The sequence below is a fragment of the Patagioenas fasciata genome, chromosome 6, assembly GCF_037038585.1.
Source record: "Patagioenas fasciata isolate bPatFas1 chromosome 6, bPatFas1.hap1, whole genome shotgun sequence".
In the NCBI taxonomy this organism is placed as follows: domain Eukaryota; kingdom Metazoa; phylum Chordata; class Aves; order Columbiformes; family Columbidae; genus Patagioenas; species Patagioenas fasciata.
This window is the reverse complement of record NC_092525.1, coordinates 17,460,452-17,478,597: the sequence shown is the minus strand read 5'-3', so window position 1 is coordinate 17,478,597 and position 18,146 is coordinate 17,460,452. Positions and strand designations below refer to the sequence as shown.

Genomic DNA, 18,146 nt, shown 5'->3' with positions numbered 1-18,146 from the left:
TGGTGGCTCGGCTCGCTGGGTGCTTTTTTTTCCTGTTTCTTCTGATCTGTCCCAAAAAAAGCCCAGCCAGACAGCCACTGCTTGCTTCTGACAAGCAATGCAGGTCCAAGCGAGCGTCCCCAGCAGCTTTTGGTTCTCTGGCTGCTTGGAGGTAATGAGATCTCAAAAAACCAGAGGTCTGGCTTCTAGAGCTGCACAAGTCAGTCCTTGCTCCAGACCTACCATCCTATTACCTCACAGGAGGAGCTTCCAGAGAAGTGTCAGTGTGGGACAGGGTGAATTTAAGCTGCAATCTTTTACGTTATTGTTATTTGTTGGGGGTCAAAGAAGTTGGTCTCTGCTTCTGGCTGTTGTGGGATAATCTGCATCTCGCAGGAGCACCTGGTGCCACTCACAGCTTGGCTTTTGCTGGTTTATGGGCCGGCAGACAGGATGGATCTTATGGAAAGTCCACTCACAGGGCAGTTACAGGCAACATTTTGTAAAGACTTGAGTTGTGTTATGGAGTGACTTATACAGGAGGTGATTTTTGGCATTTTTGCTTTTTGAGTAAACCAAGGAGAAAAAACCCAGGGAGAAAAGACTATGGAAACCTTTCTGTCACCTTATCTGTATTACAGGGAAGGCCATCTGTGTAGTAGCAGGATAGACTGTTCCTCTAATGAAGAGGGACTTCCAGAGGAAAGTTTAGAGCATTTGAAAGAGATTTCTGACCAATATGGTTTCAAAGAGAAATTTTAATGATTGAAAAACAATAAATGGTTTCTATTAATAGTACAAGAAGTCTTTCTTGCTGTTTACCAACTAAGTGGTATTGTTTAACTACTGTTAAATAGATAGAGCAGGACCAATTATATCATGTAAAGCATCAACCTGTAAAATAAAAAGAAAAAAAAGCTGTGTGGCACTGTAACTGCAATTAAAGAAAAGCAGTGATCCAAAATTCCTATTTACAAGCTGAGAGCAGAATTACTTTTGCACTGAGCATCCAGAACAGAGGCTAAGGTATTTTGCATCATGTTAGCTGATTCTTCCCTGAAATTCTGTTACTACTGCACTTCTTGGCAGGCCTGTTTGGGTTGCATTTGTAGCATCATACGTAGCAGCATGTAAACATATATCTTGTTTATAAAGGAGTTTAATTTTCAAGGTGATACACATGTGATAGCTGTACCTAGAAGATCACTTCTCTGTCTCTGAATTAATTCTCTCCAATTAGCGCTAGTTGTAGTACAGTCCCTCCTAAGCCTTGGACGTACCTAAGCCTAGGAAGACCTTGCTGTTATTGGAAAAAGGAGTGAAAGAAGTGGGTGGTGCTGGAAAGTGGGGTTCCCTCTGGCTGATGAGGGTCTGTGACTCAGTGACCAGTTAGGCCGCATGCCTGAAGTCTGTGAAATTAAGCACTGATATTAGAAGTTCTGCTCTGGTGACACACCCCGAAAATTATCCCTATGCTCTTGTTAACTGAAAAACTTATTATGCTCAGAGAACTTGGGCTGTGTTGTGGTAATTTGTAAGAAAAAAGGCCACAAATTTTATTTTGTAATTTTAACAACAATGGCCTCATTTCCAGTATTTAAGGGAAATATTTTTTTGCGTTGTGGTTTATGGCCCTTGGTAAATGAGAATGGTAATTGTCAGAATTTCTAAATGCAACACTGATAATTGTGAATTATTAATGATTAATACCCTAAGAATGAAGGTTAAATAAACATCAGCATTTTCGTTCTCTCCAAGTTTAGTGTTTTGTACCATGTAACTCAGAAGAGATATTAAAAGGTACCGATGCCACTTTACAAACTGGGAACCTGAGTCCAGTAAAGCTAAAGCTACTGGCTGTAAGTTGAAAGGCTGAAGGCAGCAGCACAGGGAGGGACCAGTGAGGTTTTGGTATAAATTGGCAGAGGTTTATGTAAAAGTGGGCAGAGGGGATTCACAGTTGAATTCAGTCAGCTCTTGCACTGCTGCTGATGCAGAGTCTGTGCAATGGGACAATTGAAAGGGAACCTGGTTGTAAGGCAACTCCACTTCTCACATGTGATCTAGGACAGAAGCCCTCGCTGACATAAATGGTGGCTTCTAAAGGAGTGAAGACAACACGGAGCCAAAGGGCTCGCGGGTTTGCTGACAACAGCAAAGCGAGACTATCTTGTTGATGGCCAGAAGAGGTCACGTCCTTCCTGCCTGCTCAGCATGTCAGGGCGTTCTGCAAATAGAGTCACCTGCAGGCTGTGTTTAGAGGAACCTCCACCTTCTTGTGCTTGCCCCAAGTGTCCCTCCTAAATCCAGCTGTGGAGAACCTCGGGTGAAGGCTCTGGAGAACAAATGTGATGGGAGCAGCTGAGGAACCTGGGGGGTTCAGCCTGGAGAACAGGAGCTGAGGGGACACCTTCTGATCTCTGAACTGCCTGAAAGGAGCTTGGAGCCAGGGCGGGTTGGGCTCTGCTCCCAAGGAACAAGTGCCAGGACCAGAGGAAATGGCCTCAGGTTGCGCCAGGGGAGGTTGAGGTTGGATGTTGGGAACAATTTCTTCCCCAAAGTGCTGTTGGGCATTGGAACAGGCTGCCCAGGGCAGTGGTGGAGTCACCATCCCTGGAGGGGTTGAACAGACGAGAGATGAGGTTCTCAGGGACATGGGGTAGAGGTGGACTTGGCAGTGTTGGGTTAACGGTTGGGCTCTATGATCTTAAAGGGCTTTTCCAACGTAAACGATTCTATGATTTGTGATCAAGTGACACCTCAAACTGAATGTTGACTTACCTGTTCCTGAAGTTTCTAGTGGTTTGGCATGCAGAAGAGCAGGAACCACCTCAGATTTTAATCTGGTTATGGAATTGTATCTAATTCCACCTATTTCAATATCTATTAGCCAGATCTTTAGCAGAAGCCCCTTTCTGAGGAATGAAGTACCAGACAAGCATGCAGGCCTTTGAGAACCGCCACATTTCCTGGTGGATCTTACCGCCTTACTGTTGGAAGCAGCCAGGTTTTGCAGCTCAAACACACTGACCTCTCCCTCGCTGTCTCCCACCAGGAGGCAGTCGGTGTTGGTAGCAAAGAGCACGGATGTGAACATCACTTGTGAGCCGGCAGGATGAGAGATCACGGGACTCAAGCTGCAACCCAGCAGAGGCAGGATTATTGATGACGTGGTTAAAACTGTATTTGCCTGGAGTGTAAATGTAGCAGTAATGCAGGCCTGATAAATGCTGCATGGTTTACTTTTTATGGCCTAGATTAACTCAAAACTAGGAAGTGAGGCAGTGTTGTTCTGGTCTCTATCAGAACAGAAATCCCAGCGGCTGTTAACTAAGGTATCCTGGTTGCCTAAAATCTGTCCTATTGCCTAATTTGGTGCTTAATATTTTTATTATACGAATAATTTGCAAGATTAGGTAGGCCTCCTACTCCACTGCTGGCTTCGTGCTGTCTTTAATACAAATAGTGCAGACCAGCATCACAAGGCCACAGATGAACTCAGTTGTGCATGAGATGTGCACCTGCTTTACAGCAGCAGGAAAACTGTGCGAGGTATCTGAACTTCTGACTATCTTATTTTTATAAAAGGACCAAAGTAGTTCAGTTTTGTTATTTTTTTCCTTTAAACTATGGCAGTGGCAGAATCTTATCATTTCTGCAGCAAAAAAAGCGCAGTTTTACCCTTATCAGTTCCATGAGTCATCCATCTCCTTGTCTTAAAATCACAATTCTCTGGAAACTACCCTCTGCTTTTACAGAATGAATATTTCAAAATGCAATATTTTCCATAACTAAGCAAGCAAATGGCATGGAGCTGTCATGAGTGATAACAGTTCTGACTAGGCAATAGTGTGTAGCCTTTGTGCCGTTAAGTTTCAGAATCTTCTTTGAGAAAAGTAATGACTTACGTGCTGACACTGAGATCCCAGACTTCTACTCTGCTTTCATTTGCTGCTGCAAATATGCAGGCTGACTTCGGAGACCACATAATGTCATGAACAAAAGCAGTGATGGAGCTGAGAGTTAAAATGGGCGCCTGGGAATCCTGGTGCCATAAATTAATGCTCCAGTCTGCGGAGCAGCTGAGGAATATGTCAGTGCTGAAGGGATTCCAGGCGACTTTGTACACAGGGCCCTGGGGAAGAAACAAAAAAGAACTTTGCTTTATTCAGAAACTGCGGGCTCACAGGGTGGTTTTTAATAGTGGTCTTTCATGGAAATCCCTTGCTGTTCTCTGACTTTAATAGCAAAACCAGCATTTTTTTATGTGTACCAATAAGAAATAAGGGCGCAGCAGATGTGATAAGACAGGAGAGATCTTGGGAATAATAAACCATTCAGCTGATTCTGTCCCTTCACAAGCTGTTAGGAGAAGCTGATGCTGAAAGGGCAGCTCCTTGGATGAAATGAAGACTATATAAGAAAAGAAGTTTAGGTTTCTTTTGTTGCAAATGTTTTGTTCAGTAATTATAAGCAAAGAAACCATGACATTTGTGAAGTTAGTTGAATGGTTTCTGCTGTCATTACTTCTATGTATCACTCACCTTATGGCCTCTGTATGTCTTTACAAACTGCTCATTAGATGAACAAGAACACTTGTGGATATGACCCTCGTCTGTTCCAGTAAGATAAAAATCAGTATCCTGAAAAAAAGGTAAAAGTAACCTAAGTGGGGTTAACCTGTTTGTCACTCATCCAGAAGTCTATAAAGGACTGGCTGAGTTTGGCAGTGACAGTTCTCTGAAGAACCTGGTTGCCAGGGTATTGTGTGTTGTATGTGCAGTGCCAGAATGGATCAGATTTGCTGCTCCTGTGCTCTGTCTGTGCAGAACACACACTGGGATTTTCGACTCCTGAAAATCCCAGACTTTCTGTGACCCACATGGACAAACATGTGAATTCTTCAAATGCTCTGAGGGTAACACATTCAGCTGGATAAAAAGGAGAAGCACAGCCAGCTCAGTCTGAGAATCAGGAGATGTTGAACAGTCAATTTCCCACTGATGTGACCCACACATGGGGGAAACCTGCCCTAGGATCTGACCCAAACCAAACGTGAGTAACGTGGCTGAAATGACAGAGCTGTTCATGCACAGGGATTACTTGCTTGGTTTACTATATCATCCACTGTTATTAGCTAAGAAGCAGTTTGTTTCAGAGCTAAATATGCTTTAAATAGCAGTGCCCAGTCCCAGGGAGTGCCAGGAAAGTTGCTCTAACTGAGGATCTCGCTCCTGCTGCACAGGTTCCCTGGATAATACTTCAGCCAGGATGGACTTTCCGACCTACCTTGGGATGGAAGTCAAAGCACATCCCAGCTGCCTGCTGAGATATCAGATCGCTACTTTTGCTTTCTTTCTCACTTGGTAATTTTTTCTTCTCGATTTTTGTTTGCTGTATTTTCATCAGATCTGTGCAAAGAGCGAGAGTTTTTTGTCAGACAGGTATGTGACAGTGCTATGAGTAACTTGTGCTTCTGTGGAATGCTCAACAGCTCTTAAATGTTTGGTGTGTGATAACTGGTATTAAAAGTGTCACCTGAAATAAAATGAAGCAATCGTGATTTCAGGTCTTATCCCTCTGCAGGGAAAATGCTTACCAGTGCAATCTAGTCTTTTCTGTAGAAACCACTCGGTTATTCGGCCATCTGCTGACATACAGATTAATCTCTCTCTTTTGCTGTCTTCTGTTTCACCACTGGCCTGTTCCACCCACCTCAGTTGCCATATAGGACCTGTATGTTTATTTAAAGACTGACTGGGACAAAAAACATGCTCATGATAAATCAATCATATATGAACAAAGACAAGATAATTACAAGATAATTTGGAAAATAATTAAACTTTCACTTTGTAATGAATGTCAGCTCTTCTGACAGAAATGTTTAGCTTTTCTTTAAAAAAAAAGGGGGGGGCAAAAAAAGAAGAAATCTACATATTGACTGTTTTCCCCAGGATTTTTTTTTTCAATCGAGCATACTTGATATTTAATTTCAGGGCATGGTTTAATGTACTGACATACCTTTCATTGATACCTGAATCGTGAAATCAATCTGCACCTTGGAGGAGCCTGCCTTAGATTTGGGGAGCTGCCCTCAAGGCAAATGTCTCCCTCATCATCCCTTCTCTCTCATGTTCTTCTTAATTCCTGCTTGTTCCTCACCTATGCTGATGTTCTTTCCTTTTTTGGCGAGTATAATGACTGAGAAAACACTAAAAGCTGCCACTGGTCTCCTGTAAGGATTTATTGTCCAGGGCAGGATTGTCCTAGGTAGTTAAAACATGGAGTATAAAATGATATTTGGTGGTAACTTGCTGCATTTCCTTAAAAAAATCAGGGCACAGTACTCATCTGTGTGACCTTTCCAACACGGAGAACTCGCTTTACATGCACAGCAGCAGCGCAGAGAGTTCCCTACCCCAAATAAGGACCAGTGGTGCTAAAGTAATGTGAGCATTTATCAGCAGAAATAAAGAAGAGATTGATGGCAGCATCTGAGGGTTTGACTGTACCGGTGTAAATAGGTGGGCGGGAAAAGTTCGGCTGGCCCTTCCAGGCATTTATGCATTACCGTAAATTTTTGTGTCTGCAATTTTGCTCCAGAGACTTCTAGGATTTGAGAGTATCGAGTGTTTCTGTAGGCTTTTCCAGTCAAAACTGGAAGATACTTACAAAAGTTGGAAATGAAAAAATTGTGCGACATCCCTGAGTATTCACAAGCCTTATCAAGAATGTTACTGTTCCCTCTCCTTCTCACCTGGGGATATTTTCAAATTTATTTGCTAAGACATGACCAAGGTGGAGGAGACAGGGAATTACAGCCTTACCTGCTGTCCATAATCGCAGCATCCTTACAACTCCGTACGTTGTAGATGACGACAGAACCATTGTACATTCCAACCGCTAAAAGATTTGGGCTTCTCAGAGAAAAATCCAAAGCAGTAACACCATGTTTACACTGGAAAATACGCTCTGGCCACTGACCAGTAGAGAAATACAAGAACGTTTTAAGTTAGTTTACTAATTTACCTCAGTCTTCTCAGCACTGGATACTAAATTTCCAGGCTCTGCTGGGAAATTCAAGTGCTGATAACCATCGTGACCACTTCTAGGCAGAAATTAGGTACTATATTCTAAATGGTTCAGTTTATTTCTTGCTGTAACTGATAAAATTAGGAAAAAATAAAGACTATGCAGAAATATGACACTGTAAAATAAGTTAGACGGGCTTACTCCAAACCAAATACCTAAACCTCAAATTCTCTAAGATTCAGCTGAGTACCATGTGGGGGGGTTGTTTGTTTGTTTGATTTTTGTTATTTTCAAAATGAACTTGGCATTTTGGTAAATTTCTCCAGTTGTTTTCTATCTTGTACTGTGAAAGTACCTTTCCAATTACAGAAACATAGCTGAAGATAAGATGCAATCTAATGTACTTCAGGGAATCTGTAAACCGCTAATTTCATGTCATTTCTCTGTGCAACCAAAGAACTGATCCAGCTCTGTTATAAGATTAAATCCTTAAAGTCACTGTGCCAAGCTCTTGAAATGGGAAATGGTAGAGTGGTAGTTTGCAAAAAAACTCCATTTCTATGTGCCTGCCAGACCTTAGTTTTTAATGTGAGGGCTGTGGTGACATCAGGGAATCACAGGAGTATTTGTTGTTGACATGATAAATACGCATCAAAGAAGTGACTCTGCGTGATTTAAATTAGTCTAATGCACAGTTTTGGGCAAGTGAAGTTTGTAGAACAAATAAAACTAAAGTTGTGTAATTTGATGGCACTTAGGTGATTTTTTTGACCATGTCACTTTGTAACTGAGATTTTTGTTTGTTTCTTTTTTAAATGGCTGCTTTAAAAAGGATCACTTTTCAGAGTTTTGGTTGTTGGGCATTGGAACAGGCTGCCCAGGGCAGTGGTGGAGTCACCATCCCTGGAGGGATTGAACAGACGGAGATGAGGTTCTCAGGGACATGGGGTAGTGCCAGGGGTGGGGTAATGATTGGACTTGATCACCTTAAAGCACTTTTCCAACTAGAGTAATTCTTATTCTGTTCCTTTGGGTCGAGATTCAAGCACTGGTTCTGCAGTCAGAATCAGTTTTCCAGAAATGTGTGATTTGGGGTAGCAAATTCAGCCTTACTGGCTAGGTCTTGCTTTTTGAAATGGAAAGAGGGAAGTCCATAAAGCAAAAATAGTATAGCAGAAAAATGCATTGAAGAAAAAAAAAAAACAACAAAAACAAGAAAACAAATTGGCTACTTGTTACCATGGGGTTCTTCAATGACCAACAGCAAACCAAGCCTTTCTTCTTTTTTTTGAAATCAAATGCTCCGTAACCAACAGCTAGAAGATCCTAAAAGCACAGATTAATAGATATATCTCAGTTACACTTGAATTTCAGCAGCACATTTCTAAAAGGCAACTTTCTATTAACAGTGAGTCTTGGTGCAAAGTCTGGAAAAATAGTTCTCCTGTCATATGCAAGTAGAATCACACACCAGAATTTCAGAATTTCTAGAATACTGAAAACTGGCTCAACTCAAAGTACATTTTTAGTCACTATCAGTTGTGTTTGCTATTCCCTCTCCCTGGCCATCATAAAAATGTCCTTTCCAGAGAGGAATATACATTGTTCTGTACCATATTTTAATGTGCAGTATTTAGTGGAATACATAATAATACTTATATTTTTCTCTCCCAGCATTGGCTGTGAAAGGAGCCTCAGTGACCACCTCAAACTTGGAGCTTTTAGGTCTCTACAGTGGGGTCCAATGAATTCTGTTCATTCCTTTCCATAAGCAGAAGTAAGGAACCACAGTAAAATTTTCGTTTTCGACAGCATTATTTTTTTTCCCTATACAAAACAATTCATACTAACACTTGAAAGTGTTTTCTTGCCCTATAATTCTTGGGCTGAAGTCTAGAAAACTGTCCAGCTGTAGAATATCTGGGATCTGGTGCACTAACATTATGAAATGGAAATGGTCTTTATTTTCTCTCTCTCTCTCTTTTTTATTATTTTTTTTTTACCTCTTGGGGCAATCTTACTGGTTTTATGTTTCGCATCCTGACCTGCTTTTTACTTTCCTCGCTGTCATTATTTTTGTTGTGGCCTTAAGAGAGGTCTGTTGGAAAAACCGAGCCTTACATTGCTCTGAAAGTGGAGATGTCGGAGTCGTTCTCGCCTCCACTGAAATGGAATTAAATACACTTGGGCCAGCTGCTCAGAAATCTGTGCCTGTTACTATGCATCTTATCCCCAAAGTTTGATGAGTGCTGCTTTCTTGGGAGATTACTGTCAGAAAGAAAGATGTGGTATCTAAACTGTCAGGAATAAACTCCATCGTGGTGATTAAGTTTAACAGTAGGGGTTTAAATTTCAATTTCCAACCTACCTGACTGTAGGGATGACTCCATCTCTTTGAGATCCCTCCCAGCAAAATACAGCAAAATCAGGCACTTTTTTAAACTAATTGCATATAGCGTTTTGTAACCAGCTCAGAAGCAGCGGTTTGTTAACTCACGGGGTTGACTTTGCTCCAGGCCATGCTGCTCACGCTGTGACCACGAGTCACGTCACAGAGATACGACCACAGATGCTCCAGGCTGGGAGGTACATGTTCTTCTGGGTTTTTTGTTAGGTCCAACAGAATTGATGCATCAATTAATGCCTCCCCCTGCTCTTCCTCATCCTTTTCTTCGTCAGGCGCTTCCTGTTGAGCTTCTTTCACGGCTGCTACTGCACCACTGGCATCTGATGTAATGTTGGAATCTAAAACGCACGCATATGGTGGAGTCTGAGTAGTAACATTTCACTTATCCAACTCCAATCATTCACATCAGAAGAAAAATTTGCCCTTTCAGCAAATATTTTACTGAAAAAAAAAGAAAAAGGTGAAGCTCTGAGGAATTAAGATACCCGAACTTCTACAACTGTGGCTACAATGTTCACAGGGCCATAGAAGGTGGCTGGATTGGGCTGTAGTGTGCCAGTTACACGCCAGGTGTTTGATGAATGGATTTAGCTACCCAGCAACAAGTTCTGAATTTATGTCCACCCCCAACCAAGAATGTTTCTGATCTCTAGTATTTAATTTTTTTTTTAAATGGGGATTTTTTTTTTCAAGTTAGATGGCAAATTTCAAAGAGCCACACTTACACATTGATGTTGTAACACCATAGCAAAGTTACTTGATGCTGTAATAAGTTGCTCATTACTGGGGAAAATTATGCATAGAGTATATTTTTAGACTGCATTTGATGAGTAGTTTTTTGTTTACTCACTCCTTTATTTTATGTAATGTGCAAATCAGAAACTGAGCTCAGATAACTGTAAATAAAATAAGAAACAAATAACTGCCATATTGTCAGAACAAAAGTCCAGCATTGTGCTCCAGCTGTAGCAGTTCTTGAAGAATGACGGAATATAACAAGTTAATTGCCTGAGAAACCGAAACTGTATGACACGGAGAGGTACCACACAGTAAAAACAGTGGGAATCTGCCTTTGTTTTTTGGTCCCTGTGTTAACTTGAAGCTCCTGTAAATGGTAAAATGTTACTTAGCACTTGGGTCCAGGTGATGCCTCCTACAGTCTGCAATAAGTGTACTTTATGTTAGACACTGAACATCGAAAACTTCTGGTTTAGGCTAAAACTTCCATTTACCATCAGTCTCCTTATAAAATAAATTTTTAAAAAATGTGAAAGACATTCCAATGCAAAATAAATGTTAGGAGAGTAGCAGAGTTAATCTGTATCTTAACTGTCAGGCAACAAGTTTGCCTGATATTTTGAGTAGGTCTCAGTTTGTGGTGCCAGCTCAGAACTCATGTATTCAGCTCTTCCAGCTAGGATGGTGGGGTGTCTGTCAAAGTGAGTGGAAAACTGCGGAGTCCATGCTGACATCTCATAAACTCTCCTTTCCTTTCTCTATTTTTAAATGACTTGTGGCCCATAAGGATGTTTAATGAAGGACATAACTCCATGACTTTAAATAGCATGGAAAACTTGCTGCAAACAGGAAACAAACCTAGAAGGATGGGAAACTGCCGATAAGCTGCAAGTTTGGGTTGAAAAATGTTCTCCATTAGAATCCTCTCCATGAAAAATAAGTCTCGCCGAAGGTTTTGGGATGTTAATACAGCTTCTGAATGGCATTCCTCCTCTTCGTGGCTTCTGGCAACAACAGCGATTTCTGAAATCGTCATAGAGGTTGTACTGCCTGACAACAGATGAGATAAAAACAGCTTTAGCATGATAATACTTTGCACATCAAAGTTCAGGGGATAAGAAGTCTCTTTCTAGACTTGCAATAAGCAGAGAAGAATCTATCGCAACCAAAAATACTTCCCCTATTGATTTTTTTCTTGCTTCAATTTTATTTTGTGTTGTTGCTCAAATACTCAGTATGATGAAATACTTATGGAATTTTTCACAATTGTTTTGCTACTAGCCTAAGTTAGTAACAGCAAACTTTGCCACTGACTAGTTATCTTTGTTTAAGATCATTTATGATGGCATTGTACAGAAAAGGTCTCAGTGCAGATTCTTTAGCAAACTGTCAAGTGCCAGACAGGAGACTAAGCATTTGCTTGAAAATGCATCAGAAATGTAAATGTGGAAAAATGTTACCTCCGTCAGAAGAGACAGACGTAGTCTGATGCTGCTCTTTGGTTGGATGAGATTTGCTGCTTTTCCCCGTTGTGGCTCTGCTACCTTCTGCTTTTGACGTAGGTTTTATTTCCAGTATGTTGAACGAATCGTACAAGTCCCAGGAAGTGACCACCACCCCTAGAAATGAGTTACGCTGTATTATACCAGTCTCGTTTTGGTGCATTATTATAAAGGGTACGTACAGCTGAGCAAAGATTTACTTTTCATACTATGCTTCCAAATTTTTGGCAGAGGGGCTTTGAAAGGGCCTGAGAGTCGGACGAGGCTGTAGCTGCAGTTGTGTGTTTGCAATGAGCCCTGCTGGTGCTCAAGGCACGCAAAAAAGGGGAAGATTATGTTTTCAAAACACATTAGTATCTATTTTTCTTCTCATTTTGGTATATATTTTTTTCCACTTGTTTTACATAGACTTATGAACACAAAGGAAAAATGCATGCAATAGCATTCCTCGTAGTTTTCTTTGGCCTCCTACACACACAAATGTGCATAGCAAGGCAAAGCTCAGCACGTGTATCTAAAATCTAGATATTCCTCTATAATTTTTTCAGAGCATTGAGGTTGAACATTTTGTATAATCACATCTATCCTGTGTGGCTGCCCAGATATTCTGCTTTCCCCAGGATTTTAAATCTCATAACAGAGGTTCTTTTCTTTGCATTATTGCAAACAGAAACCAGCAGCACTGAAAAGTTAAAGGGAAAAAAGGGAACTGTCTCCTCTTATGTTTCGAGTATTGAATGAAGTTCTGCCTCCTAATAAACCCAACAGCCAAGGGTACAGGGTAGTAAATGAGGGTCTGTTCTTATTAAATACTTTCTTATGCGATACTCTGAGAGTTCACCTTTATCTTCCATGATGATTTTGTCACATTGCACCTCCTTGTTCTTTGCAGCTCCGTTGATGGTTTGCATCGTTTTTTCTACAAAGCGATCATTACCAGGTCTATTTTTGCAAATGTCAGCATAAATCTTATTCCGCTCCCTTGAAAAAAAAAAGTACAGTGACTTTCTGAAAAACATTTGCATTCAATATCTCAGTATATTTAACCACAAGTTGAACAGGAGACGATGCTCCATGTCATAATTTATATAAGTTACAACTCCATGCCATAACTGCTTGGGTTTTTTTTGATTGCTAGATTTTATTTCATGCTACATATCATCTTTCAGCAGCTATTTCTGACCTTGTGATGCTGTTCCGAAACAGAAATGGCCTGTAGAGGTAGGCAAAAATCCCTACTCCAGCTACCTTTGAATTTGGTGGAATTCTAAGGAGTTCAGAAATACGTAGCTCTCATCACAGCGCATCCAAGAGACAAAAATGAAACTCTTAATAGTACATTTCTATTTCATCCAGCCCTCAGGTTCTGTAGGAACAGTCAGTGGGAAAAGAGAAACTTTTCCTATTATTTCAGTTTTAATATTCTAGCAGCAGACACAGATTACACCCATTTTCAGTCCACCACAGGTTGTTGTGCTTGGGAAGAGTCACTGTTCCTATGCAGTTGGCAATACGTGCTGTGCATACTAGCCGAGTCTGATTCATAGGATGCTCTTCCTCTTCCTTCTTCCCCAAAATCAGACCCGTGGGGGCTGGGATCCCACCATGAATTTGGTGTGTATACTAGCAGGAAAAACTGGCTTAGGTAAGTTGTTGGAGTTGCCAAGCACAGTACGCTGCAGCTCAGGCTTTGGGGCTTGCATCTACCAAAGCTGTGTGACAAGTGTGTCAGTCTGACATCCCTCACGGAGAGCACTTTGCTGCACTCTGTTCCTTTGAGCTTCTGAGAGTAAGCCAAAAAAATCTGTATTTTGGGTTAACTCCCTCCCACTGTTCATAGTAGTCCATGAAGGAGACTCAGCAGTGGAAACTGTGGGTGCAACTAAGGGGAGACACAATATTTTAATGGGCAAAGTCACTTGTGGTGGGGTGAGATTTCTTCTAGCCATAAGCTTCTAGGAAGCCAAAGCCTGCCTAGTTCGTTTAGATCTTTGTTACTAAGAAATTATGAGCTGCAAAGCTACACACAAGAATAATGCAGAGGTTTGCAATTTCTTAGAATTAAATCACGTAATTCATGTGTACCACACTCCTACATCTTCTCTTTCCCCCATCCCCCATGTGTTCTCCACCATCCCCTGCTTTTGCTAATCTGCCTCAATCTATCAGTGAAAGTTGATATGAATTTGATCAACTAAGTGGAGTTGTAAGGATTTTAGGCTGCCTTGTCAGAAGACTCAAGCCCAAATGGCTTTGAACAGAGGTGAAATGGCAAACTGTAGTAGTCAGATCGCTGACCCTGCGTGTGAGTAGCCTGTTCAGGGCTGTGCGATGAGCAGAAATGGGGCGTGTTGAGCTCTGTGCACACTGCCAATATACATACTGAACTCTTCCAGCATCTTCTGCTTCCACAGACACCATCACAGATGGCATATCAAATATCCAGAGAGTTTCTGTCTCTGTGAGGTAAATATCCACTCTCTTGTCTAAGTCTTCTTTTGTCAGTTCTTCTTTAATCTCCTCTGGCCTCACCTGCACATCTGAAAAATTAAATGAGCTTAACAAGTAAGACCTTTTCTGCTCTAAATTTAAAAGAAGGCTAATTAATTCTAGAACTATTTTAATGATCAGGAGCCACAACTAGTGAGGCACCGAGTTCCTCTGAAGCGCTGGGCGTCTCACGCCCACTGCCTGCAGTGTCCCACAGATCACTCCAAAGAACAGCTTGAATCTAAAATTATACCCTGTATGTTCTTTACCAGGTAAGTTCACAGCTGTGTCTTGTCGAGAGCCAGGTTCTACTATTTCATCCAGGATGCTCTCAGTCGTTGATGCATTTGATATCGTACTCCTGCTCCCGTATGTCCTGCAGCAACAAAGAAATCAGCAAAAATCCTGTGTGAGAGGCCAGATGTCAGTCAGCAAAGCACAACAGAAATATTATAGCAGTGGCGTTATCAGGATAAACCACCGAGGACTGTAACAGCACAGACAGGAATGCTGTAAAATAAGTCATAGAAGGCTCAGGAAAGAAAATAATGAAATGGTTTGAAAAGACTTAGAAAGAAAGAATTCCTCTGACGACATATCCTGAGGCATTAAATGGCTGATGGCAAAGCAGCTGTTGAGCTCTCAATTCGTCCTTAACATATAATAACATGGAGTGTTTGCTGCCTGCTGGGCGATAACACTCGCAGACAGCACTGCTCTCAACCAGAATTAGGTCCTCTGGTGCTTTGCATGTGCTGAAATGGCTTTGAAATGCACATGAAACTCATTTGAAGGGATTAGCTTGTTCAAAAAAAATAGGTAATGTTCATGGAGGAGGTAGCTGTGCTAACTAGAAGTAAAACTCAAACGTAGGTAGTGGGGTGGGGGGGGGGGTGTGAGTGGATTTTCTCTTCCTCAAAGGCAAAGTGTGAGCAATTGTAAATATACAAAAGGCATTTGAAAAAGGTAATTTTAAAGATTTGTATTTAAAACTAAAGTTAAAGAATTTTGGTTTGTCTTTTAAATGAAGAGTTCTTGTCTCCAAAAAGGATGCACTTGTTTTTCAGGAGATATTTTGTCTTTTTAATTCATTTTTTTGTGTATATTTACTCCTGGTTAATATCCCTACCTCTGAGATTACCCTTTATAATAGCCAGCCTGAGAAAAAAGACAAAAAGAGCAATCTCTTCTTCTCAGAAATCACAATGGCATTAATTTTCCAAAGAAAACAATAAATAATGCTTTTCTTTAACTTGGATTTTTTCCAGTGCTGACTTTACTAGTGTTTTAGTCCCTTTGACTAAATAAATCAGGTATCCTCTCCATACAATTTGAATGTGTATACACCACTGGATAAAGTGATGTGGCTCATTACTTTCATTTTAAACACAAACAGTTATTTATCATATTTTGCATGACTTAATTGAATTTGTCAGCCTGAAGATAAAACAGCTCAAGTCCATTGACTTTGTTTATTGCCTCTGTATGAAGGTTTGTAAATGAAAGGCAGTAACTAGTAAAACACGTAATTTAGCAGTTTTAACTCGTAAGTTTTTGTAGAAGGGCATTTTTTGAAATATATGCACATATGCCCACAAAGGTAACTTGCTTAAATTAATTTAAAAGAGGGGGTTCTTCTTATGTTAACAATATTTTGATATTTGAACTGAAAGAGTCAAGTTTTTTAAAAGGGTTGTCTGTACTGAATAAGTATCATTAAAACTGACAAAATGCTTTAAAAGAAATGTGTTAACTGTTCAGTGAAACCAGGGCATTTTTCTGTACTCACAGCTAAGCAGCTATAGATATACTCAATTTAAAAAAAAAAAACATGCGTGTGGAAGGCAGAGAGCATGTGAAGTAGCTAAAGGGAGTATTTACATTTCAGCAGTCGTTCTGACAGACTCAGTGACAACTACTGGCAAATTCCATTTATTCTGTTAGTTGCTATTCCTCAAATTTTAAATGACGAGCATGACAAGTGTCTGTATGTTTGGCAACACAATATAATTATTAGCCCTGCACAATTATCCCAGCCTCTCTGAAGAACAGGTACCCTGTGAGATGAGATTTCAGATGGACTCACCCTGAGAACGACCCCGAACTGGTATTCACTCCTGGTGCCTGATGCGTGGAAAAAGAAGAGAGAAAACCCAGTCCTGCGGGCCCAAGGTACAAGCTGAACGGCACGAGCTTGCTCTGCCTGCGGGCAGCAGCGCTTGGATCAGAATGGAAGAGCGGACGGGGTGTCACATCCTTTCCTTCGGCATCAAGAACCTGAAGAAGCATTTTGGTGACAGTAACAGCTTCACTGTGTTCCCGAAACAAGCAACAGTGATTTAATTTGCAACATTTAATCTCATCTGGAATACAAAGAAGACCCTGATCTAGGTGGGAACCTGACCCAACGACTTAGTCACCCCTGAGATACAGCAGGACAGGAGCTGAACCCTTTTAGGGTTCAGCCTGGAGAAGGTTGTCCCCTGGGCTTGGGACTTCTTTGGAACTCAGTTTGCAGAAATGGCTGCAAAATATCTGTTAAAACAATGTTCATCTCACTTTCGAACCCTCTTATCCTCCTTCATCAACCCTCATATGTTTTTCAAGTTACTTATTCTATAATGACCTCCTAGAGTGGCTTGACTGTAACCATTCCAACTGAATGAACAGGACAGCAAAAGCAATGAGATAAACAATTATCTGTATTTTTTTATTATACTGCTCAAAATACCTCATTGTAAGAAGGTATTCAGAAGGTCTTTAAATGACTCTCAGATTATGTTAGAGAAATCTGCTGTTTTTTACATAAAGACATACAAGTGTTACAGCCAACATATCTCACACAGGTTTGAAAGCATGCAGTTGGAGTGCTGTTACTCTAATTTTTTTTTATTATTATTATTCTTGCAGATTGTTTTTGAACACTGATCAGCTTCATTTCAGAATGAATTAAACTTTTGGATAATTTTCTTTCTCCACAGCCCTTCAACTTCAGAGATGCCTTTTCTTTCCTCCTCCTCTCCTATTTCCTTTCTGACAACTATTAACATCCCCAATAACTCACATTTAAAACACCTCAGTAATAAAGGGCTTCTCACCCGTATGGCACCCCTGTGACCCACGAGGGACGCCCTGTCCCCAGCTCTGCCATCCGAAGTCGTGGACTGGCTCCTGCAGCTTGCTGCTCTGTTAATGCAGTTGCCACTGAAGATACTTGTGCGTCTCAGGCTCACAGAACTTGCTTCTGATCCTTTCCTCAGCCTGAAATAGAATCATAGAATCATTTTGGTTGGAAGATACCCTCAAGATCATCGACTCCAGCTGTTCCCCCACCCCTGGCACTACCCCATGTCCCTGAGAACCTCATCTCCGTCTGTTCAACCCCTCCAGGGATGGTGGCTCCACCACTGCCCTGGGCAGCCTGTTCCAATGCCCAACAAGTTCTGTTTCAGTTGGCAAAATACAACAAACCACATACAAGCACAAAATTGATTTATCCCTTATCTTCCATGAATGGTTTAAGGGATTTAAACACTGCAAGATGATAATCCAGAAATAATCTCATTCCTTAAAAAAAAATCTCTGTTCAGGAGGCTTTTTTTCCGTGGTGGGCAGGGGTGGGGGCAACACCTGCAGTCAAATAAAACCCCGCAAGATACTTTACTGATACTTGGTTTTCTGGGGCTAAGCTCACACACGGGAACTGGTGTCACAATAAAGGGCTAAGAGATGCAGCCTGCGGGGCCGGTGGCAGCCAGGCTGTGGCCCAGGTCCATCGTGGGGGAGCTCTCCCGGCTGGCCTGCCCCGGCCCGCGGTGCCTGGAGCCGCCCGAGGGAAAAGCCCTTGCGGTGGACACAGGGCTGCCGGGAGCCCGGCACGGCCGCCACTCACGGGAGAGGCCGCCGGCCACCGGCGGGGCCCTGCATGGCGGCGATGCTCGGCCGGGGCAGCGCGTCTCTTGGTAACCATGGCAGCGCGCCCCAAGACGCGGCGCGGA

General features: G+C 41.6%; 1 protein-coding gene across 3 annotated transcripts; it reads right to left on the bottom strand.

The window, feature by feature from the left end:
* Positions 1-722: 722 nt before the first annotated feature.
* Positions 723-18,117, bottom strand: DNAI4 (dynein axonemal intermediate chain 4). Of its 3 annotated transcripts, none has more exons than XM_071810059.1 (17): positions 18,041-18,117; positions 17,247-17,409; positions 16,235-16,425; positions 14,418-14,524; positions 14,042-14,198; positions 12,500-12,639; positions 11,617-11,775; positions 11,015-11,206; positions 9,509-9,756; positions 8,251-8,337; positions 6,807-6,958; positions 5,579-5,736; positions 5,269-5,390; positions 4,524-4,622; positions 3,888-4,114; positions 2,963-3,116; positions 723-873 (listed from the first exon to the last, which is right to left on the bottom strand). In XM_071810059.1, exons 1-17 carry the CDS (start codon positions 18,073-18,075, stop codon positions 829-831), a joined length of 2,436 nt encoding a protein of 811 aa, XP_071666160.1. In that variant the 5' UTR covers positions 18,076-18,117; the 3' UTR covers positions 723-828. The 3 variants fall into 3 exon arrangements, with proteins under 3 accessions (XP_071666160.1, XP_071666161.1, XP_065697997.2); XM_071810060.1 differs by having other exon boundaries at positions 3,011-3,116; XM_065841925.2 differs by lacking the exon at positions 723-873 and having other exon boundaries at positions 1,794-3,116.
* Positions 18,118-18,146: the final 29 nt, after the last annotated feature.

Coding starts and splice junctions, on each gene's coding strand:
- DNAI4 (XM_065841925.2), bottom strand. CDS start 18,075: ATGCAGGGCCCCGCCGGTGGCCGGCGGCCTCTCCC. Junction 12,640..14,041: donor GAAGATGCTGGAAGAGTTCA/GTATGTATATTG, acceptor TTTTTTTTCAAG/GGAGCGGAATAAGATTTATG. Junction 8,338..9,508: donor CCTGGAGCAAAGTCAACCCC/GTGAGTTAACAA, acceptor CTGTGCTTTTAG/GATCTTCTAGCTGTTGGTTA.